At 35.0% G+C, this 25,524-nt stretch overlaps 1 protein-coding gene across 3 annotated transcripts in view; it reads right to left on the minus strand.

Annotated features, from left to right (window-relative positions):
- MAP4K5 (mitogen-activated protein kinase kinase kinase kinase 5) overlaps positions 1 to 25,524 on the minus strand; it is a 110,487-nt gene that overhangs the window by 2,475 nt on the left and 82,488 nt on the right. Inside the window, exons 16-32 of one of the 3 annotated variants that reach the window (XM_042943183.1) lie at positions 25,326 to 25,393; positions 23,939 to 23,981; positions 23,163 to 23,316; positions 22,145 to 22,242; positions 21,917 to 21,958; positions 20,963 to 21,047; positions 18,089 to 18,168; positions 17,727 to 17,787; positions 14,383 to 14,385; positions 14,184 to 14,298; positions 13,759 to 13,817; positions 11,461 to 11,564; positions 10,902 to 11,079; positions 7,894 to 7,962; positions 5,882 to 5,974; positions 3,029 to 3,099; positions 735 to 790 (exon numbers count right to left, since the gene is read on the minus strand). In XM_042943183.1, the coding sequence (XP_042799117.1) occupies positions 735 to 790; positions 3,029 to 3,099; positions 5,882 to 5,974; positions 7,894 to 7,962; positions 10,902 to 11,079; positions 11,461 to 11,564; positions 13,759 to 13,817; positions 14,184 to 14,298; positions 14,383 to 14,385; positions 17,727 to 17,787; positions 18,089 to 18,168; positions 20,963 to 21,047; positions 21,917 to 21,958; positions 22,145 to 22,242; positions 23,163 to 23,316; positions 23,939 to 23,981; positions 25,326 to 25,393 (1,379 nt within the window). Of the gene's footprint in view, positions 1 to 734; positions 791 to 3,028; positions 3,100 to 5,881; positions 5,975 to 7,893; positions 7,963 to 10,901; positions 11,080 to 11,460; positions 11,565 to 13,758; positions 13,818 to 14,183; positions 14,299 to 14,382; positions 14,386 to 17,726; positions 17,788 to 18,088; positions 18,169 to 20,962; positions 21,048 to 21,916; positions 21,959 to 22,144; positions 22,243 to 23,105; positions 23,317 to 23,938; positions 23,982 to 25,325; positions 25,394 to 25,524 lie in introns of all 3 variants that reach the window. The other 2 variants (XM_042943181.1, XM_042943182.1) reach the window with 2 other exon arrangements.

A 25,524-nucleotide genomic window follows, 5' to 3' on the forward strand; every position in this document is an offset into this window, starting at 1 on the left:
ACTTTGGAGAACAAAAACTACTAATTTTTTCCTAAGACGGCAGTTTTGGAACTTATCTTTCATTCTGATCGCAGAGACCACATAATTCCTTCTAATTTAGACTGACCAGAAATGGAGCCGAATGTTTTCTGATATAAAAGCAAATGTCAGGAGGTGCATATCCTGCTGGGTTTATGCAGTAATAGTTAATGGAAGGTAACAAACCAGGAACAAATGATGAAAACAAAAGGGGTCTGAAATATGTCATGGTACTAGGGACATAAACACACTGTCTTGGCTGAATGTAACTATCTCTAGAAACACGATCTTCACATTGACAAAAAGATTGCTTAATCGACTAATTCTTCTCTCTCTCAATAAATGTACAGGGATATTTAAAAAAAAATTTTTTTTAATGTTTATTTATTTTTGAGAGACAGAGAGAGACAGAGAATGAGCAGGGGAGGGGCAAAGAGAGAGAGAAAGACACAGAATCTGAAGAGGCTCCAGGCTCTGAGCTGGCAGCACAGAGTCCGACACGGGGCTCGAACTCACAAGCCGTGAGATCATGACCTGAGCTGAAGTCGGATGCTTAACCGACTGAGCCACCCAGGCGCCCCGATACAGGGTTATTTCTCAGAGTTGCTGAGCCTTCTAAGAATTTTGTTTGAAACACAGTTATAGGCTGATATTAGAATTAAGAACACAACCACTAAATTCATTTGGTAATGAAATTAAAACAACCAAACTATTACCTGTCTGATCCCAATAAGCGGAAAACTCTTGTTTCGTCTGAAATTTCCTGGGTAACCTATGAAAGAAAGTATCAGTAATACCTTTATCCCCATATTATTTAAATCATAATTTAAAAACCACTTAGAACCATTATTAAAGAGACGGATAATTTTTGATAGGCTCAATTCCTCAAGTGAAATAAATTTTCATAAGTTTTTTTGACTGCCTTAATGGTAGAAATAGACCAGTATTTATGGAACATCTGGTATGGGTCAGGTACTTTCCTTAGAATAACTCTTTGTGATATATATTATAATCCCCATATTATTGGGGAAAAAACCACTACGGCTCAGAGAAGTTGAATAAGTTGCTTAAGACCATCTAACTGGCAGACCCAGGATTTGAATACAGGTTTGCTGGACTGCAGAGCCCCTACTCTTCCCTTTGTGTCAGTGCAGATGCTCACGGTGGCACCCCACAGGCCCCTGAGTTCTACAGAGTTGTGGTGGGCACTTCCATGTGCTAGTATCTTACATCAGTATTATCTATGGTATTCCTTTGCTCTGTTTTCTCCAAAGCTGTAGAAGGTACACTCACATATGCACAGGTACGATTCCCAAATGTGGGGAGCTTATACCCTTGGGAGTAACCCTTACTCAAGAGGGACAGCAGTTGGTGTATAAACGCACCCCCTTCAATGAGTCTATTTTGAGGTGTGCTCTATACCCTTCCTCAGTGGTCCCTTTGGGATTAAGCCCTGGTTGCCCATAGTGGGAACCAGTTTATTAATGTGCTCTTTAATGGCTTTTTCCCCTCTCCATCTTATACTCTGCACTCCATCACTTGTTTTCTGGGATCTACTACCAATAAACTACCTGCACTTGATTCCTTGTCTTAGGGTCAAGCTTTTGGAGGAATCCAAACTATAAAAGTGTGGATATAAAATAAGTATAAAAATAGTCTGTTATCAATGAACTTGTAGTCTAGCTGGGAAGACAGAATTAGTAAACTTGAAGTGGGAAACTAATGAGGTGCTATACCACATGGAGCTGATTTTCAGAGAGTAAGTCCAGAAATGTGCCAATCACTGTGGACTGGAATGGTTGAATATTACTTTATAAATATAATAGCTAGGCCCAAATTGAAGGATGAGAACATAAAGAGGTAAGCAAAATGAGTTTAAAAAAAAGGAAATACAATTTGTACTTAATATAGTGAACATCAAGTATTTTCTGCAGATTTCCAACCATAGGAGTGGCACACTGAAAAAAGGATCTAGGGACAATTAATTTTATGGCAGTAAGTAGGGCTACAGGTTTCATTAAGTGCAGGGGTCTGGTGACATTTAGTGACGTAAGTAAACTGACATATTCAAAGACAGCTGATTTATGTCATTTTCTCTTGGAAGCATTCTAATCCCATGTTCATGGAAAAGGTACAAATAATCAGTTACATATATATAAGAGCATGGATAAAACTAGAGATAATTCAAGTAGAAGACTTAGCTTTAAAATAAGTCCACACATGTGTGAGACTATAGTGTAAAAGACACGAGTGGGAAATGGTACATGTTAGCTAACTATTAGGATTCATCTCTCAAGGTGAATTCCAAGTCCCATCTCCTGCATGAAATGTAGCCTGATTATCTTAGCTAGAAGTGATTTTTGGAGACCCTTAAAATCCAGACTCTACCATTTAACTAGCCACTTAACTCTGGGCAAGTTACTTAACCAGTCTGTGCCTATAAAAAAGAAAAAAAATGGGAATATGAATAGGACCTAACCCCATTTAATTATTAGCCTTAAATATAAGCTAATATTTGTAAAGAGCCTGAAACACAGATGTTATAAAGGTTTGATATTATTTATAACACTTCATTATACCTTACAGTGCTATAATAATAGTGTCTTGTACGTAGTTGGTACTCAGTAAGTATCTACTAAATGAGTGAATTTTCTTAGATTTTTTTCCTTAGTCCTGTGATCTAATACATATTAATTTAGAATTTTAAGTGTAATATTAAAAATAAGCTACACATTTATAGAGTATGGAAAAGGCTTATTAAATTTAGAGAAGTATAAGCAATCTTGGCAACCACATTTACAAATGACAGATGAGAGGACTGAAGTGTGCAAACTCATGTTTGACAATTCCTTGTGGCCACAGAAGAATCATACAATGAGTAAGAAACTGAACATTATCTGAAAGGAAAATACTGGCAATTTTGCTCTATCAGTTCATAGCATTAAAGGCACTAAACATGGTAATGTGGGTTCAGAAAGAAAATTCATCAAATGAATGTAAGAAATCTTACCTCATCTGACTTGAAGCTTTTACCCTGCATTCCATGTTTCCAGAAAGCCAACACACTATCTTGAAGGCACACTAAAAAAGATTAGAGAGAACTGAAACTAAAATAAAGCAGAGAGTAATTCATTACACATTTTCTTTGACTGTTTTTAATAAATACTAATGTAAAGCTCTCCCCAAGTGCTTGGTGCAAGATCCCACTGTCTAGACCATCTGTTCCCAACATGTTTGTGGCCAAGCCATGCCTAAGCTCAAATAATTTATTGAGGCAGGGTCATGAAAGCTTCCAAAGACATATGTAACAGGCATTCGTTTAGACACAGGCTAACTTCTGATGAGCTGGATATCAACATATTAATTTCTCTTTCATATACTATCTTTTGTCTTAGGTGAATAAAATAATAAAACACACATAATTGTTTTTTTGGATCAAAAACATGGTTATTTAAATACTGTTATATATTTAGAATAGCTAAAAGGAAGCATCTTTTTATTTATACTCACATTCTCCCTATTACAACATTTATTTGAAAAAATAAACCTTACAATCCAAAATGTAACCACACACTGAATATTTACGATCTGTGAGCCAATTCTTACTGGGAGGGTCTACCAGTTAGAGTAGTCACTGCTGTCACACGGAGCCCCTGTGCCTCTGCCCTGGATTTGTAGGCCCCACTGTCCTTATGACACTTCACAGCCAAGCATGCCCACCTTCCCAGTGGCTTTGGATTCAGGAGTGACCATGACCCCAAAGTATGGCCACATGGCATGCTTCAGCCCCTCCTGCTCCTCACCCATCTCCCATGTTCCCCTGGTGTGGCCTGAAGGTCTCTGGGGGGGGAGACCTGTTCCTGCTGTGCCTTATCCATCTCTATGTTCTGCCTGGTTTCAAGCACAGGCCTGGGCCCACTGAGGCACCCTTATGGGGTAACTTAGAGGTTCAGAAACAGAGGAGGCAGGCTCCACAATTGTGGGGAAGGGGAGCAGGGCCTCTGGGCCCTTCCTGGAGGAGGCTGCAGTCATGAAACTACAGTCAGTGAGGGAGGGAGGAAGGAAGGAAGAATGAGGGAGAGAACCCATTTGATTGTTGGAGAGTTAGCCATATGCCCTACACCAGTAAAGGTAATGGGAGAATGTGATTGAAGCATTTTATTTCTTACTAGAACATGGAGTCTGTAAAAAGTTAATGTAAAAATGTTCTGGGTTAAGTTAGCTCACTGAAAATAAAAGTATCTTACATAACAAATCACACAAGTTTCACTAACTGTGACAAATAAAAAACCCAGTTACTGGTTTTATTTTTAAAAAGTGATTTAAAGGGACTCTTTTTCTTTACCCAGCAGGATCCTTGTAATTATTTCAAAGTTCACTAGCAAGGAGGGATGATAGCTTAAGAGGACCAAACTTTTGTGTAACAATTAAACTTCCCTAAAAAAATGTGGCATGTATAAAAAAGTTTAGGTAGCAGTATGTTTCAGTTAAAATGAAAAGGAACTAAAGATCTGTATGTCAGAATCCCTACTGAAAATATTAAATCTTAGAAATTGGTATGCAGTATCCAGCACATAAAGGAGTAAAAGAAGAAACTAGTTCCAACATCCCTTTTGTCCTACCATCTACAGAAAGTTCAGGTTTCCTGCTTCAATAAATTAAAATTTCCAACTGCAAGCAAATCACTTTTATGTAAGATATTTACATAGTGGGATGAACGTACTCTGCGACAGGGCAAAATTCCAGTTAAGAAACCATTAAAATACTTAGGATAAAAACTTTCTAAATAATGAGAAACATTTAACATTTAATGAGAAACATGCATTTTTTATGGTCCAAATTGCCAACTTTGTTTTAACTATTTTTGACCTACAGTAGAGTCATATCATAAATTGTTCAAAATATTCCCAGCCATGGCATTTTTTTCCCCTAAGTTCTATCATCCCTGGGGAAAATATTTACTGACAAATAACCAATGAGGATGCAAACAATAATAAAATACAGTAATTTTTATCATAAAACCAATGAGTAATTACACAGAGTGAAACACTCATTGAAAAGGAAGCAAATTAAAATGGCATATTAGTTTCCGAGTCCCGTGGGAAACTAGTTACTTATATATAACTAGACCTAAAAGCAATAACCATCAGCACACCCCATCTTACATGGCAAAGAATTACAGCATATCTAACACCATTAATCACATCACACAAATACCTTTATGATTTGGAAAAAACTGGGAGAAGTACTTAATTCACTTCATGCAGCAAAGGGAACAATGAACAGAAATTTAAAAAAATGATTTCAAGTTTTAAATACCCAGGAAATAACAATAAAAGATTATGATCTAGACCTGCACTGTCCAATACAACATAGCGACTAGCTACATGTGGCTATTAACATTAAAAACGCATTAAAATTTACAAAATTAAAATGTAGCACTAGCCACGTTTCAAGTACTCAACAGGTATGGTTAATGACTACTATATTTAAGAGCACACAGAACATTTCTCTATCACTGAAACTTCTATGAGACAGTGCTGGTCTAGACAATCCTAAGTAGGGAATGAACAAAAAGTCAAGTATTCTGAACACGTTATTAAAAAAGGAGGCTTGGGCAAAATAGTTGTAGGGGAATAAACTTCCAGTTATAAAACAAAGAAGTCACAGGGATGTAATGTACAGTATAAGGAATAGAGTCAACAATGCTGTAATAACTTTGTATGGTGACAGATGGCAACCAGATTTATTGTGGGGATCATTTCATAATATATAAAAATATCAGATGACTATGATGTATACCTCAAACAGGATATTGTATGTCAATTATATTTAAGTTAAAAAAATAATAAGGGAGACTTACCTACAGATTCAATGCGAAAATCAAAACTTAGCTCAGAGGCCAGTTTCTTACTTGATTTTAGTTTTCCTTGTAGATTTACTATTTTTACAAATTCTTAAAAAAAAGAAAAAGCAAGTCAAAACTGGAAATGAAAATCTGCTAAAATAAATGTAACTTGATATGTGGATTCTACATGGATATAGAACAAACAGTCTTAATTAAGTTCAGCTATTTATCATGATTCAAGCATGACTGGTGAAAACTGTCACTATGTTTTATAAGATATAAAAGTACCATTTAGTAAATGGCAATTTCACTGCTATTTTTTCTTCATTTAGGATATATGGAACACTTACACCCTCAATTTTTAAAAAGCATGATGTTTCAAAGTGTCTACTTGGTGTCCAAGTACTCAGCAATCAGTAGAATTTTTCCCTTACACATTATATAACATATGATATGTAATATTTGCAGTAATTCATAACTTTAGTATGTGAATAGTATTCTACAGAGGCATACAGGGGCAAAAAATAGTACTTTTCAAGGGTCATAATTTCTTTTAAGTAAACTCTGGGATGGTGAATATACACAAATCTATTTTTCATCTATTTGTTTTTTAATTTAACCATCTTTAGCTCTGACTTGGAAGACACCTGTTCTGTGTATTACTTTCTTATCTGTCTACTATGATTTGTGATTATAGGCCTGTCTCTACTGTTGCTTACTGAAACTGACTTATACTTATAGTTGGCAACTCATTTTAAACGTCTTACTCTACTCCCTTTTAAAAACCTCAAGAAAGTCAACTTTCCATTTACCTTGAATAATTGGGATATGGAGGGCCTAGCTAATCAAAGCTTTTAAAAACATTTTTTGATAAGATATATAAAATATAAATATATTTTGATAAAATATATAAAATGCAAAATGAAAACTAAGCACAATTTATTTTCCTTAGATGACTCAGAAGGTTTTTAGGGATTTCAACATTAAAGGATCAGTATTATTAAAATTAAATTCTGATTATTTGCTTAATCAGTACTGAACTTCCCACTTGGTTAGATAAAAAAGAATTTCTTAAATACACTTTAAGGTAACAGAAGAACACTCCAATCTTACCAGTATTCAAAGAATCAAAAATACTTAAAGAAAGGATGATGGGTGAATGAAACACTTTGGGTTTGTTCACTTGTCTATAATATGAGATGGTCTTTATGATGCCCTAAGGGAAATCCACTAAGGAACTCTTTAGAGAACAGAAGTTAGGACAAAAATACAGGCAAATTAAGTAGTAGAGCAATTTTTAAAATTACCCTGAACACCTATGGGCAGGTCCAGTAATTGAAAAAACATTGGGATGGACAAAACATAGCAAAGATTGCCAAGTTTCAAGTATAATTCTAAGTCTTGGTGAATTTCACCTTGCACAATGTACTGCATAAAAATAAGGTGAGTTTTTAAGAACCAGACTGCTTCATTTGAAAACTGAAATAATTTCTGTTGTTGAAGTTTTTTCTGCTTCTCTATTGCTTATAGTACAACACACATCTATCAATAACATCTCTCCCTGCATCAAAAGAATCACAACTAGCAGGTGAGGATGTCAAATCTGTCTGTACATTACACTGTCACTTCTACATGATTCTAAAAGTTCATGCTATATGACAAAGTGACCATACTAGTATAACCTTCTATTTTTTCCAATTATAATGAGGTAGGAAAAAACCCTCAGAATAGTTTTATACAGAATTTACACATAATAGTTTTACACAAAATTTTACTCCGCGGTAATGGCAAACTATCTAGTATGTTTCCAAGTAGCCAAACAAAATAAAGAAAAAGTCACAGAGAGTAGTATTAACAAACCAATTAATTACAATATCTGTAGCCAATTTAGGATTTTCATCAATAAAACAAAACCACTTAAGGTGGAAAAGTAAAAATCTTGAATTACAGCTTAATAGAATCAATTCCATGAAAAGACCTGTTCTATCAAGCAGTATACTCAGAATAAACTTTAAGATAGTACTTACTATCTAAACACACTAAAACGGTATCTCTCTCCAACTGTGTTACATGAATGGAATCCAGCTGTTGGCTGCCTTAGAAGGGGTAAAAAAAAAAAAAAAACAGGGTTACCATTACACAACAGGCTTTAAAAACCAAAGCTTAGAAAAGCAACACAAATTCTTATTTTCTTCTGTGATTTAAAACTAGACTTTGAAATTAAAGACAGAAATTGTATTTTGTAATTATGTTATCTCTAAGAAAAATTTACGTAGGTCAACTTAGAAAAGAACTTAAAATGCTAAGCATGGCTAAATGAGCTGAGAAAAGCTCAAGTTTACATTTAATTAATACCTCAGCTAGTTCTAGAAAGATGTTACAAACATAAATTGAAGCCAACGGTAAATATGGGGAAGAAAGTAAATGCATGCTATACAATGACTAGATTTTGCTGTGTATTTTATAGTAGCCAATGGGAGGATGGAAACAAGCTCATCAGTTAGGTGATCACAGCATCTGAGATAAAAATAAGTCAGTAATTCAGAAAAAGCAAAAAAGATTAATGAAACTATGATCAAAGAGAAACGTTCCTGGTGTTGGGGTGTGTGCATGTATAAGTAGGACTTCCTTTATTAAGAGGACACAGTAATATAATGAACAATACTGTCAACAACATCTTTGAAGGAAGCAACTTTCAGAACTTTGCTGATATTCACAGGGCCGCTCTGCTAACAGATGTGATGACATTTTTGTAAAACATTGTGGTAAAATAATTCATTTTAGGCACTCAGATTGCTTGAATGGTCTAGCTAAATCGAAGAAAAGATTTTAGATAATTCAGGGCAGTCATTTTTAATTACATCTCTTTGGGAAGCCCATGGATCCTCTCCCTAAAAACTGCACATCTGACACAAACACAAAATTTTATATATTATTTTGGGGTGTTTTGGACCTTCCAAAGCCCATTCAAAGAATTTAAACTGAAATTAAAAGAAGTTAAAAAATAAACTGTTGGTTCCTCAGGCAACACTCCAAAAAATAGTTTTTCTCAACAAATCTATATACATGCTTTTATTCAGCAAATATTTACTTAGTGCTGATAACAGGCTAAAGACCATCCTTGGAGATAAAGATACTACAATAATAAATCAGACTAAAACTGAAGACAGTCTTAGAACAGGAGTTCATTTTAACAGTTACAACTGTTGCCAATTCAAGGCCTGACCTCAAAAATGAAGACAGACAGGAGGTAGATTAACAATCATTTGCAAAAATGGAGAAGCCTACGTAATATAAGGACAACCATTGCTAGCGGATAATGTGAATGATTAACCTTAAGCAGAGTCCAGGCTCTCTCTCAGAAAGTAATTTTGGGTATGCCTTAATTTTAGCGTAGACAATGTTAAAAGTGGGTAGAATAGTACCCTCAAGCATTAAAAAACCAAACAGCAACAACAACAAAAACCCTCAACCCCCCAACCCACAAATTCACAAGAGGACTAACTAAATGTCTACCCCTGAGCAATGCAACTTAATATATCAAATAGAAGCAAGTGGATGCAAACACATATTAAATAATTGTATGAAATGACTTGCTCTATACTATTATCATATACTAACCAGTAGGAAAAAAAAAAAGGGCTATCTGCCAAAAATGATCTTGGTTTTTAAATAAACTGATCTTTAACCCATCTTTTTACAGTAACTACACAATAGAAACATGTTTCTATTTGGGCTGCTTATATTTCAGGATAACAAAACAACGTCATTTGTATCTGTCAGCTGTACAGGAAGGGATGCATCTAACTCAACCAAAAGCATTAAACAATTAAGTTAAAGAAGGGGTGGAGTGTAGGTGGGGTGGGATGGCACAGAATACAATCTTATTTTACTGTAAATTATGACTTGGTCCATAAAGAAAGTGATTATAGTCACGTGCATGCTGGAACTGGCTTGAACTGGGTTGTTAAATTTGCAGGAATTTTGTGAGCCACATGACACAAGGTTGGTAGTTTGAAATATTCCCTTGGTGGGAGTATTTATACCACAGAATTGGCAACTATTACAAGCCAGGCTTCTCTGCACCCCAAGTGCCTGTTGTTAAACATTTATTAGGACACCACTGGTTCATGTTGATTCTTATTCTCAAAGTGACATTAGTGTGGTTCTGCAATAACTTCAATAGCTGGGTTGTATAAAGAATTCTTGCAATTTAGCCTTACAAATGAGCAAAAGCCAAAGATATTTAATAAGAATCATCAAACTTGATACTTGTAACAAACTTCTTCACAAGGTAATTGAGGATATTATGTGGTAAGTAATGAAAATAATTATGACTGAAGCTTGCTTGACTTCACATATAAAAAAAAGATGATAAATACAGGGTTACAGATGATCAAATAACAGATTAGCACAAAAAAAAGGTAAAAGATTGCCTTCATTTCACTTACTATGCAGATTTAAAAAATAAATTCTTGGTTGATTTGTTCCAACTTTAAAATTTAAGAATCAGCTTCCCAACCTTTTTAGAGCTTTCACTGAGACATATTTGATAAAATCCTAGGCAAACGCATCATTCTAAGAAAGTCCAAGAGCTATTTCCCTGTATCTTTAAATGGTAAAGCTTGGAGGTCACACCTGAGAAGCTTCTAGTCAAATCTGAAAAGCACTTGAACATAATGATTCTAGGAAGTGTGTGTGGGGGGAAACTGATAGGAACCAAGCTAAATCTCTTTGCTTGAGAAGCTGATAACATTTGAAAAATACCGTAGAAAACTTATTTATTAAGTTCAAAAATTAAGTGGTAACATTTTAAGATCTTTATATGTGAGGAATCATTAAACTTTGCCTTGGTAAAATAATTTGTATCAATTGCCTCAGGCAAATAGAGATCATAAACTATATATACATGTTCCTCTGGGCTTACTTGGGAAACTATGTTGACGCTCTGAACCAGCCCATGCTAACTGAGCTTATTCTGATTCTTTTACATGAAAAAGCATCAATGTTTTAACATCAGGTTAAAAACACTTACCTGCGCCAATTTCTGTAAACCATGAAGATGCAGAGTTCAAATTGATTGTCTCAAACTGAACGACCTGATTTGACTCGGTGCCCTTGCTAATAGCTACACAGACCATAGGGTATTCCTGTTCTGGTATTACCAGCATTTCAAAAACATTCAAAGGACTTGGCAAAGGAAAATCAAAGTGCTGAGAAAAAACAAACAGAAGTATAACTTAGAAACAATCTCTCCACTCATACCATTGAATAAAGCCAAAAAAAGGCTTTCATTTTCTCCTTGATTGATCTACTTCAAAAAAGGATTACATCTAACATCTTGATGAGTTTTCTATAAAATAGTTTTAGAGAATTGGCCATATTCATCTTTATGGTTGCAATGCTTCTATAAGTTTATTGACATAAGTTAAAGAGGAAATCTTAACAAGAATGCAAGAACCCCTAAACCAAGTAAACACCCATAAATAACTATAAATGTGCTGACCCCAGATAGTAGTACTGAGATCTTGTACTTTCAGCTTCAGTTACACACTAGTATTTTCTAAAGAAGAAAACTACAGAGTAATATATACCTTTATCAACATGAACTTCTGCATAGGCTCATACCACTGGAGTAAAACAATTCCAGACTGTAAAGCTCCACAGAGGTATTTATGTCCTGTGTAAGGGTTTCTGACTGGAAAGAAACAAAGCAGAACAGACATAACCAAAACACTGACTACCTTGATGTGAAAACATAATTATTTTAGTTAATTAAAAGTAACAACTGAGCTATGCTAATATAAGAGCTAACTCACTTTCTTTATAAAGGCAGGGATGATATATGAGAAAAACAATGAAATGTGGCCTGCCATCAATATCAAAATATGGATGGAAGAAGAAACTATTTTAAGTGATAATTTAGCTGGTAAAGGAAAATCATTGTTTCTATTCACCAGGGTGGTAAGAGTAAGTAAAGAAAGATGATGTCTTCTCTTCTGGCTTTGTTACTCCTTCCTTTTCACTTTATCTCAATTTTAAATCATACACATTTACTTCTAAACATCTTCAGTAAGCTAGGTTGTTAAACATAGGAACTTTCTACGAGGATGATATTTTAAGCACTAAAACACCTAAACTTACTTGCAACCTAAAGAGCTGGGTTTTTTTGTTTTTTGTTTTGTTTGTTTGTTTTTTAAGTAAATTGAGTGAAAGAGAAGGTCTAGGAAGCAACTGAAATCTATGATTTCATTCTTGGTATAGTAGTTTACAGTTGTCTACTTAAGTCAAGATGGAAACTTAAACTTGTCTTACTAGTTTACTAGTTTCCTAACTTTTACATTTTACTAAAGATGTAACTTTCTTGACTCAAATCTACAAAAACTCATATTGGTCTGTCCTTCTCCCCAATTTGACTCTCATCAACAATTATGTGTACCAATTACAAGAGTAGTTATTTGCAATAAGCTCTACCTTAATGTATTTATGAGTTTATATCTTAGATTATATATAAGCTTCTAGACCTTTCTTGAGTCATAGATCTTGGGAATCTGATAATAGATATGAACCTGATTCTTCCTAGAAAATGCTCATGAAATTTGTTTATAACTAGGAACATATGCTATGCAACTATGCAGCATGAAGACCAATGAATACACTCACTGCTTCAACAAACAGAATTAAACAGGAAGTTATGAGCCCAGGATCTGAAGTCATTAGACCGGGTCTGATCCCAGGTATCTGGGTATCTGATCCCAGGTATCATGGGGTTATCTGAGGGTTAAATGAGATAAGATAATTAAACAGTAAAGAATTTAACCTTGCTCCAAAAGAGGTCTAGCCTGTGCCCACCTCCGCACCCCCCCCCCCCCCCGCCCCCACTTTGGAAGGTAATCTCTAGGCCTCAGGAGAATGTCATGTCTGATAAGAGTGTCTTCATTTGCCTGGGGCCTTGTGTCAATGAATTGCCTCAACAATATGATTTAGATTGGGGGCTTGCAATGCTGGACGTTCTTAGGGTGAAGGACAGTCATGCCAAAAGACTGACAATGTGATTTAGAGTAGGGGCTTTGGGTCATGCAGTACGAACTGACCTCTAGAGGTACTGGATATTGAGATCAGCCATGTAGACAATCAATCATGCCTGTGTGATGGAGCCCTAATAAAAACTGTTGAGTATTGAGGCTGATGTATGCTCCCTGTGGCAGTACTCCATGTGCACCATCCCACATCACTGCCAGAAAAGTAACACTGCCCATTACTCCATGGGGAGAGGACAACAGAAGCTCTATGTTGGGCACTATTCCTGGACTCTGCCCTATGAACGTCTTCTCTTGGCTGATCTTAATCTCTATCCCTACCATAACTATGAATGTAACTACTTTCAGTGAGTCCTGAGTCTTTCTAGAGAATTTTTTTTAACACGAGGGTGTTTTTGGAAACCCCCCAAACTTGCAACTGGTATCAGAAGTGAGGGTGGTCTTGTGTAGACTGTTCCCTCTAACTTCAGTTAGCTAAACTCCTGTAATAATGTTCGTAAAGCACTACGCAATAACAGTTATGTAAAACGAAAGTGTTAAATAAATGGTAAGTAATAAATGATAAACTAGGACATTAGCAGAGATACAGCCTCAGGGACTATGGTTAAAAACCAGGAACACTGTAGGAACACTATGTTCTGTGAAAGCATTAGGACTATTACCTCTAAACATTTTTATGCCATGTCCTGCCATAGAGTCTTGTGCTCCAATGGCCCCTTAACTACTCTTTAAAAAGAAATATAAAGCCTCCTTTCCTTCCTATTTGATACTATAAGACTCTCCATAGCCTTAAAGAATTAAAAAAATGTTCAAAGTTCTAATTATCCAGTTTGAAAAATAGCATTTACTCACCTATGCAACATTTGTGGCAGCCTTTTGTATCAGGAATCTTTGTTGTTAAAGCAAACTTTCTGAAAACATAGGACAATATAAATGTACTCTACTGTGGTGGTTCCCAAACAATGATCTGTGAATTAGCTGCATCAGTCAAGCAGCTTTAAAAAAAACAGTCTTGGATTCTGACCCCAAACTATCTCATTTCCTAGGACTGAGGCAGGGCCTGGAAATTTGTATTTATAATGCTTCTACAGGTGATTCTCCTGCACGGTCAAGTTAAGGAAACACTCATCGTTTGCATTCTATATGACATGCACTTTGGTGTAAATTACCTTTCAAAATTAAAACAAAGGAAGTTTTTTAGTGGGCAAGGAATACTGGCTGTTTTAAAAATAGACACTAAGGCCCTTCACTCCCAACAGAATTAAAATATTTTGTACCTTGGTAGTATGCGGTCTGGAAACCTATGAGTTTGAATATGGGCAGCTAATCCTGGTTTTTTGGCTTGTTCAAACAAAGCTATAAGATTATGAGAGTAGAGTTGAAAGGTTTTTCCTATAAAAGAGAAACATGTTACTTTTATTAGAATCTTTTACAGCAGAGAAACAAGAATTTTCAAGCAAAAGAAAACATAATTACCTTCTAAAATAAGGAGTCCAGAAATGTTCAAAGAGCCAAGCAAAATAGAAAAACACATACAAAAAAAAACAAACAAAAAACAAACACAAAAAAAACACAACACCCAGTTAATACCATTTTGAAGGATAAGAGAATTTTAAGAAAGCAGATAACTGCATTTTCTAATGCACAAATTGGGTATGTTCTGACTAACAGGTGTTCTGGGCAGAATATATATAAGCCTTAATGAAGCCAGCACAGAAAGAAAAACTGTTAAACACTGTTATACAGAGGACTGAGTTACAATGATGCACATGTGAATATTTTAGTGTAACATGGAGAATTCTGTAAAACTATACACACTATCTTTCTGGGATAGACCTATTTATTAATTATTTTTCAAAACACCTCGGATTAAAATTAATTGTGAATGAAGTCTTATAAATATAACAACAGATTAAAATACTAAGAAAAGTAAAGAAACTAATATTGTATGCTATAATACAAGGATAATGGAGCTACAATTTCCATACAATCAAAACCATAGCTGTGTTAAGCAGGGGGAGATAAGGGAAGCATCTTCTGATTCCTCATTATATATGGTATGGTACTATAACAACATAAAACAGTATTTGTCATTTTACTATCAGAAAACATACACAGCTGACCGTTGAACATAAGTCCAAACTGTGTGGGTCTGCGTGCTTACACATGGACCTTTTAAAATAAATACAGTATGGTACTATAAATGTATTTTCTTTATGATTTTTCTTAACAACATTTTTTTCTCTAGCTTAAGAATGTAGTATATAATACATATAACATACAAAATATGTGTTAACCAACCTTTTATGTTATCATAATGCTTCCAGTCAACAGTAGGCTGTTGTAGTTAAGTTCTGGAGAGTCCTAAGTTATGTAGGGATTTTCGAGTGCACCAGGGGTCAGTGACCCTGAACACCCACATTTTTCAAGGGTCAAATGTATATGATATAATCTTATGCTACAGTGTTGAGTCTTATCCTCAATAGAAGTCTTTGTATTTTCTCGGAATGCAAACATTCTAACACCATACCACACCCTTCTACTCTCCATTGCCCCCTTATATACATAGCTAGCTACCCTAACTAGAACACGCATGTAATATTTATGTGTGCACATCCACACAAACACAGACCCATAGGCAGAATCATGTTTTCTTCTGCTGAGCTCTGCTACTTACCTTCATTAAGTCAACTAGAATATGGAAAGATCTAATTTACAGGCTAATTTTTCCCCATTTTCCTATAGTTATTTTATAAATATGTAAGATGTACTCTGTGTGATTTTTTTTTAAGTTTATTTATTTATTTATTTTGAGAGAGAGAGTGAGCAGGAGAGGGGCAGAGAGAAAGGGAGAGACAGAATCCCAAGCAGGTTCTGTGCTGATAGCACAGAGCCTGACACGGGGCTTGATCCCATGAACCGTGAAATCATGACCTGAACCAAAATCAAGAGTCAGATGCTTAACCAACTGAGCCACCCAGCTGTCCTGTCTCTGTGTGGCTTGTAAGCTTATATCCAAGGACAGGTAGGAGTAGGGATAGAAACAGAGAGTTACAGGAAAGTGATTTTACATGTATACAATTCAGAGTTGTTAAACAGAATTGGGTTTATTTTCATAATAGTAATATATTAATATTTTGGTAATAGAAATAAAAAAAACTGGGGGGAAGCATAATTAAAATCAAAGAGATTAAGTACTCTTACAAGGACCCCAGCTTTTTAGAAGTCACTTATGTGCAACCAAATAATATGCTCTTTGTAAACACTGTCATCAGCTCAAATATACAAATTTCTGAAGAATCTCTAATAGGCAACGATTAGTGGAAGAGTTTAAATTATACACACACTTAAGCTATTTAAAAAAAATTTTTTTTAATGTTTATTCATCTTTGAGAGAGACAGAGACAGGATGTGAGTGGGTTAGGGGCAGAGACAGAGGGAGACACAGAATCCAAAGCAGGCTCCAGGCTCCAAGCTGTCAGCACAGAGCCTGATGCGGGGCTCGAACTCACAAGCTGTGAGATCATGACCTGAGCTGAAGTCAGACGCTCAATCGACTGAGCCACCCAAGTGCCCCAAATTATACACACACTTAAAATTATGAAAATTACATTTCTTAAATAGGCCACAATTCATAATAATCTGCCTATCAGTAAGGCTGTGTATCAGCACTGATGCTTTAAAGCATAAGTAGCTAGTGGTGCCTGGGTGGCTCAGTTGGTTGAGCATCTATATGACTCTTGGTTTCAGTTCAGGTCATGATCTCACGGTTCATGGGATTGAGCCTTGCATTGGGCTCTGCAATGACAGTGTGGAACGTGCATGGGATTCTCTCACTCCCTTTCTCTCTCTGCCCCTCCCCCTGTGTGCTGTCTCTCTCTAAATAAAATAAACTTAAAAAAAAAAAAAAAAGCGTAAATAGCGAAAGGTACACTCAATACTGAAAAGCCTGACAGTACAGTAAATAAGAGTCGAGTTATAATACATACAGAGAACTGAACAAAATTTGAGAAATACTAAAATAATTATTCTAAATAGAGAAAGGGGTGAATGCTATTTTAATAGCTGATAGCATTAGGATTATTAATTAAGGGACAGAGAGAAATAACTAACTTTCCTGTGCTCTATTAGAATGAAAGTGAACAGCAAACCTCTAGTCACTTTAAAATGTAAAGAAATAGGTTTTAGTTGGTAAGAATTGCAAAAAAAAAAAAAAAGGGCCTAAAATACCACCTACCCTATGTGAATTTTGTCAGCACACGTCTGTGCGAGTCTTCACTGTTTACTAATAAGCACTCTGGAGATCGTCTCATTTAATCCTCACAGCAACCTCATGGGCTGCTATTGTTAACATTGTCCACATTTCACAATTAAGAAGACTGGGGCCAAGAGAAGGTCACTTGTTCAAGATCACAGAGAAAGGGAGCAGTAAGATTCTCTGATTCCTTCCCTTCCACTGGTAATTCTCCATGGAAGGCACACAGTGATAGCGACAGTGAGGGTGGAGGAGTCTGAGTGGAAGGGGATGGCCTCAGGTAACAACAACAGGATAGTCCTCAGGTGTTTACATCCTGGACAGGTTTGGGAAGTGCTACCTTAACTGAACACAGGGTCCTTTCTCAAAGTTTCTTCCCATTCTAAGTTTGTAGAAAACATCTGCAAGTTGCAAAGTTACTATACATAGTAAAACAAATAACACTTAAAAAATAACGTCTATTAAAATTATCTTTCTCTTGTGTCAACTATGCTTTAATTAAAAATATTACATTTCTCTGCTTGTCTATGGTTTATTTTTCACATTATTTTCATTATATACATACCTGATAATGACATTAAAGTATTATTGATAACATAGAGCCAAGTACATTTCCGTGGAAATAACTATAAAGAAAAAAAAAGAAGGGAATTAAAATTCTCCAGTTTTCATTCCCTTATGCTTTAACACCCAATTCTAACAGTATGAAATAGTATAAAAATAACTATTTTCTACCTTTTAGTAAATTACAGAAACTTTACAAAAAAAATCTTGTAATGTGAACATGTAAAGAATACAATTTCATCTCCTTAAATATTTAAATCATAAACATTACAACTGAAGCCCATAAAAATTGATTTAAAATTACAAGACTTCTTTTACCCAATACACCCACACTAATTTCTTGAGTTAAAACTCCTAAATTACCTGTTCCATCGTTGCCTCATGTAGCTCATTGAGATTCAATGTGTAAATACCATCTTCAGTTCCAAAAATAATGTACTGATCTAAAACAGTTAAGATAAATCACCAGAATTTACTATCATTTTCTGAAATAATTAAATAAAATGGCTCTGTGCTTTAATGGTGTTGAGAGTTAGCTGGCCACCCACCCATCCGAAGAAAAATTATTTTCTAGAGTTCATGCCATCTTCTTTACATTTTTCTCCAATTCTGATCTTATTTTTAAAAGCAGATATATTCTCTGTTACTCATTCACTCTAGCTTTATCTTATATAATCCTTCCTTTCAACATAATTGTCATATCTTAAGATTTTTCAATGTAACTGTATTTTTGCCAGGTATCTCAAATACTCTTTGAAGGACACTATAAATTAAATAGAAATTATAAATCATGACACACCAGAAACGATGAGCATACCTAGTGTCCAGATCTTGGTTCCTAAATATATTACTTTGCACTAGAAAGAACCAGGGCTGCTTGGAGAAAAGATGGATTCCAATTCTGGGGCAAGAAAAGTGTAAGATGAGCCTAGAAATCTTCCTGTGCCAGAAAGGTAGGAAGTGATCAAACATTAAACTAAAGAACATAGGAACTCTCCCTGCTCAAAAATTCTGGGACAATTTAAGCGCTAAAATAAATAATAATATTAATAGATCATATCTCCCTGAATAAAATTCATAAGTTCAAACTAATATAGGTACATAAATAAATGGAAAAGAAGAGAAATTGTCCGTGGATGTCAGTGGATTGTCAACAATCAATAAATGCTAAAACCAGTTGGTTAAAGTCTGATGAACAAGAGGATATTTATATAGTCTCAATGTATTCCATATTACTTATCAAGTAAATACTAATTAATTAAAAAGGGAAAAATAGTCACTTGACAGTGGAGAAAGCTAGTGAACACCACCTTAACCAGATGGTCAACGTTAATATCACTAGTGTTTGGACAAGCTGACAGCATGTACCTTCTGATAGGATGCACTAAGAAGAGCACAATTCTTTCATATTCCCACCAAAAATGCATTACTTGATCTAAGTATGAGGACTCATCAACAAACCCAAATTAAGGGACATTCTACAAAATAGATAGTTCCAAAAATGTCAAGATCAAGAGACACAAAGAAAGGTTGAAGAACTGTTCCAGACGTGAGGAGACTGAACAGTTGTGGTAGCTAAATAAAACCTGTGATCCTGAATTAGATGTTGTTGGACTGGGGAAAAAAGAAGGGGGAAGACAATAAAGAATATTATTGAGACAATAATTTAAATATGGACTGTGATGTCAACTATACTTCAATCAAAAAATAAATAAATATGGACTATGTATTAAATCAATGATAAATTTCCTGATCTTCACAATTGTACTGTGGGTATGTAAGAGATGATTCTTGTTCCTAGGAAATACAAAATGAAGTACACAGAGCCACTCTCAAGTAATTCAGAAAAAAAATGCACATATAGATAAATAATAGAAATAACTGATGATTCTGAGTATAGAGGAGTTTCTTACACTATTTTTCTAACTTTTCTGTTAGGTCTGAAATTATATCAAAATAAAAAGTTACAAACACACAAAAAACCATTCCTTTACTGATAAAAACACTTTTTTTTTGTTATATTTCTAACAGTAGCATTTAAAGCAGATAATTATATGACTTGTCTATATTATTATGTTAAAGTGGAAACAAACATTTCCTGAACACCCTTTTTTGCCTACTCTGTTTGCTTATTGCCAGACACTCAGGTAGGCAGGCTTTTTCCTTCCTTGCAGTGAGGTGAGTAGTAACAGTATTTATGTTGTAAAATGATCACACTGAGAAAAGAGGTGTAAAGTTTCTTTCTCAAGTCATATAGTAATGACAGAGCAGGAATTCAAACCCAGGTCTATTTGATTCCAAATTTTTACCTCTATGTATTAGGTTTCCTCACTTTAAAAACATACAGTATAAATTTTTAAAAATAAATTTTGTTATATTGCCATAATTTCAGATTTATAGAAAAGTTTTAATAGTACAAAGAATTCCTGAATATCCTTCACACAGATTCCACAAATATTACCATTTACCACTTTTGCTTTATCCTTTTTTCACTCTACACACACACATTTTTTTTTTCTGAGCTGTTTAAGTTACAAACATGATGCCCCTTAATTCCTAAATATTTCAGTGTGCACATCTTAAAAAAAGAAAAACGGAAGTGTTATATAACCACAGTACGATGTTCAAAATCAGGAAATTAACACTGACACAATACTATTATCTACTGTAATGACTTCACTGATTGAGATTATCGACTGTCCCAGTATTGTCCTTTTATATGACAGAAAATCCCTAATTATGGTTGCAATCACTTGTGGCATGTCTATTCAGTCTCCTTTAATCAGAACAGTTCCCATATACTCTTAAATTCTAAAGGTTAAACCAAAACTCTTATCTACCAATTTAGGTTGTTGCAGGTATCTATACTATTTAGTCTCTAAAGTAATATTTTTAAATAACTTCAGTTCACTGATCATAAATATCTTTTTTCATAATAAATATTTTATTAGAGGTGTATATAATTTTGTTCAGAAATTTCAGGGGCACCTGGGTGGCTCAGTCCATTGAGTGCCCGACTCTTGACTTCAGCTCAGGTCAAGAACATGCAGTTTGTGAGACAGAGCCCCTGTCGGGCTCTACGCTGACAGTGTGGTGGGGAGCCTGCTTGGGATTCTCTCTCTCCCTTTCTCCCTGCCCCTCCCCAGCTCACATGTACATGTACAAGTGCGGGCAGTCGCGCACTCTCTCTCTCTCTCTCTCAAATAAACATTTAAAAAAAAAGTTCAGAAATTTTACCTTTTGTATCAGGATGTATCCAAGATGTTGCACAATTAATTTTCAAAGGGCAGCCATCAAAAACTTTGGAAAAACATGCTCCCATCTTATTTATAAAGAAAGAAATGTTGACTTATTTGATTATGTAATTTTATATATTCTTAGAAATCAGCTAAGATTACAAAATGCTAAATTCACTCTTACTTGCATATGTTTATGGTTTCATTACCAAAATTCCTATTTTGATATCATTTAACGACTTCTAACAATAGAGTCTCCTATTGTTGCCTTGTGTAATCTACTATTTCAGGGCAAAAATAACAAATTTACCAAAACATCTACATATGTCAGTGATCTATTTTAGGAATTTTAAGTCCCCACTTATCTTTAGGACTAACATTTAATAATGTGAAATAATGGATGATATTACTGAGCAACATCACAGTGATTGTAATTGCAGTGTTACTCTGTAATAGTGAAGCAGACAAAAAGACTAATATTTACATTACATATTAGACTTTTACTGAATAAAAAGGTATAATTTATAAAGCATCCCATTCATATGATTGGCTGAACCACCTCGGAGAGCCAGAGAACAAGCACTAAGATAAGCTTCCCCGTTCACTGTGTATAGTTCAATGTGAAAATGGCTTCAGGGGCAGAAAGGAATTTAACCCATATAATGAAGAGGACACAGTACTACTGATATCATCACATTAAAGTTAAACTGGCCTTTCAAGGCTACTCTGAGAACCCAGCTGCCATATTTACAAAAAGCAAAACTTTCCAAGTTCTAACCAACTCACTCACATTAGGGTACATGATTTGATTCGTGGTGTATCAAAATGCATTTATGCCTTTGTATTTTATGAATCCTTCCATTCAATAGCTCAAGATACTTGACAGCAAATAAAAAATCTGCTGCTTCTAAAGAGATGAAAATTGGCAAGTAGTTCACATAAAAATATTCCTTACCAGTACTTTTGGAGTGGGTGGAAGGCCATTGATGGCTGGTTTCTGTGGGAAAAATAATTTTTAATGCTTTAAGATCTCTTAAGCCTTAAAAAAAACACCTATACATTTGGAAATTTAGTTATCTAATTCTTGAATTAAAGAGACTATGCCCCCTGCCCACCAAAACAGACACTGCCTCTCTATGATAAACACGGTAATTGTTACAACTAATCACCAAATGCCTGTTACCGGGAAATCTCGCTTGTCCTTTTTCCGTGGTAACTGGGGTGCTTGTGCTGATCCTTCTGTATTTTCACTAATTAGTTTTGAAATACCATCACCATCTCCTAAAAAGAATCATGGTTAAAGCTGAATGAACATACAAATAAGTACCTTCCTTGAAAAATAATTTTCTCTTTCCCCCAATACTTGTTTTCCATTTGGGTGATCCTTTACTGGGAAATATTCTCTACTGGCAGATGAGTTAAAGTATCTTCAGTGCCGTTCTCTAGGTTCAATAGAGGTAGCATTGCATCTCTAGCAGTGGTCTTAATCCATGTAAACAACAAACGTCTTTCCATATTGTGAGAAAAATGAAATCTGATATTCAGATATTCAGGCCTGATATATTCAAGGCCTTTCATAACTGAACTCCAATCTACCTTTTTAGTCCTATCTCCTAGTATACACCTTTCAAAAGCTCACACTTCTCCCATAGTATACTTCCAACACAATCCAGGTTGTCAGTGCATTTGTTCATTCTTTCTTGCTCATCAGGCATGCCTGTCAGCACTGGCTCCCACTAATGAAGGATCCATCCACTTTAATGCTCTGCAAGCCCCCCGCCCCCCACTCTCTGCCCTATCCTTATCTTCCTGAAAAATTTCTCATCTTCTATTACTATAGTTAATTACTGTATGAGACACTTATATAAGCTGTCTTGTCTAATATTACAGGTACCCATAGAGTGTAACTTCTGCTACAGATCCTGAACTTCTGGAGGGCAGGAACATCCATTCATCATTCTAAGACGTATCATATTACTTAAGAAATCAAATCAGGGTTCACTTGGAGTGAATCTATTCATAGTCTGCCCACGTGGAATTTTAAAGTAACTTCAGAAAGCTTTAAACAGTTAAAAGAGTGACCAAAGACATTCTTTAAAATATGAAAATGGCTTTCTTTTCAGTTTTCACTTCGATTTATTTACCCAGATCACAGTATCTAGCTGTATGCACTCCAGGACTGCTGACACTGCTAGCCATACCAATAGAGGAAGTCTCAGCTACAGGACCACAACTTGGGCTACTCTGTCTTCTGAGAAACTGGGGAGCTCTGTTCTCTGAATCAGGGCAACGTTTTACAGTTGATGATTTTTCTTCATCTAGGAGGTTGTCTTCAGGGTAGCTGTTTATCCTTGGCTGTGATAATAAGACATAAGAGTACTTTAATAAATTTGGATATGAAACAGTAACACTTCATTATCATTACCCACCTAAGACTTTAGGGGGTGGGGAGGTATGTGATTTTTTCTTTTTGCTATGTAATTCAACTCACTAAGCTAATTAAGAAAAATAAACAAGAGTTACTGTCCCAACACAACTAAGAACTTGCCATGTGATTTTTTAATCATCCCTAAGCCAAAACTGATATAATTTTAAACTGATAAAATTATGTAAACAATCCACAAAATATTTAATAAGCAGGAATAAGCAAGGACTTAATGAAGTATGACTCCATTGAAATAGGAAATTGCCATACTAAATGAGGACTGTAAATGATGAACTCTTTGTTTCCTCTTCATGTAGTCAAGTATTTTCTCAAATGAGTATGTGATTTTTACCTTTTTCTTATAGCTATTAAAATATTGTATTTCTCAGGAAGTTTTTTAATATATATTTTACATCTTTGTAATCCCCTCTTGAAAAAAACTGTATTTATCTAAAGCATATTTAAGAGAATTTTGAACAAATTCAATGAAATTACTTTTTAATTATTTTATTATTAAAAAAAGGATTTATTCAAAAATTTTAAGTCGCTCACCTTAGGAGGTAGGGGAGGTGGTATTGCACGTTTTGAGGTTGATCTAACACAAGGAGAAAAATGCAATTCAGATGGTAGTAAATGTAACATAAAATAGGGACTCTAATAAATGTGCATTAAAATTGTTTACATTCTTTAGATCATGATAAAGAGAATTTTTAAAACCTATAGAAAGACCTAAGACCTCATTATGTCAAAGTGTATTAGCAGGACTATAAAACAGATTTGTATAAAATGAATACAAAGTCTTTTTACTTTATGGTTATGCTCTGCATATTTAGTATGTAATAAAAATTAAACTTAGTAAAAAAACAGATTCCAAATTTTAGAGTTGGAAGCCACTGTGAATCATAGATTCAAGTGGCCATATCATCAAACCCTTTTTGCTAGCCCAAGTGGGGTACATAGATCAACAATATTGGCATCACCTTGAAACTTCCATATGTATCGTCTAGACCTATGGAATCAGAACCTTCAGGTGATCTTCCAGGCACATCAAAACTTAAGAATCACTGATCTAGCTCACTGGTTCCATACGCTTATTTATCTAGAGTTATTGTAATCAATTGGGAAGCTTTTAGGATTCTGAGATTCGAGTCCCAAAGACCGTATTCTGTTGCAAGGGTTGGCAAACTTTTTCTGTAAGGGGCCAGACAGTAGTAAATATAAACTTTAGTGTATACAGTGGTCACAAGTACTTAACTCTTTGTTATAATGTGAAAGCAGCCATAGGTAATACATAACTAATAAGCATGGCTGTATCCCAACAAACCTTCCTTATGGACACTAAAATGTTTATATAATTTTCACATATAACGAAGTATCACTCTCCTTTGGATTTTCTTTCAATTATTAAAAAATCTAAATACCAATCTAGTTTGTGGACTGTACAAAACATAGGCAGTGGACCAGATGTGACTTATAGGTCATAGAGTGCCAACCCCAGATCTATAAGCTGAATGTGGGGGCCGCAGAGATCTATACTTCCAAAGACCTCTCTAGCCAATGCACAGGCTTGGAACATCTGGGCCGGCCCTGTAACTTACCTGTTGAGGGAAGACAGGTCTAGAATATAAGTAACTATACTGCAGAATGGATTTGGGGCTTTGTGACTCCTACAGCACTTTTTCCCATGACATTATGTACCTCATCTTTCAGTAAATTAACATTACATCCACTAAGCTGAATTTAAAGAAGAAAACCTTAATTATCAACACATGATGCCTTTTGGCAATTAAAAAGTCAGAAGCTTTACACTGATATGAGGCAGAGCACAATTTTTTTTAAGAATGAAAATTAAAACTTATTAGAATAAATTGTTCCCACCCAATACTGTTCCTATATAAAGTAAAATGTAAGTAAAATATTAAGTTAGCAAACAACTTACTTGCCAGTATTTGCACCATCAACAAAAGGATTCCATTGTAATACAAAGTTTGGGTCTGATAACACTCCCTGTGAAGGTAAAAATAGTTTAAAATGTTCTCTTATAACAGATATTAATCATTTTATTTGATTCAAGAAAATATTCATTGTCATGATTGTTAATCATCTTGGCTTTCAATCAATTTTTTAATCTCCAGTTA

Source organism: Panthera leo, chromosome B3 (genome assembly GCF_018350215.1).
Source record: "Panthera leo isolate Ple1 chromosome B3, P.leo_Ple1_pat1.1, whole genome shotgun sequence".
Lineage (NCBI taxonomy): Eukaryota > Metazoa > Chordata > Mammalia > Carnivora > Felidae > Panthera > Panthera leo.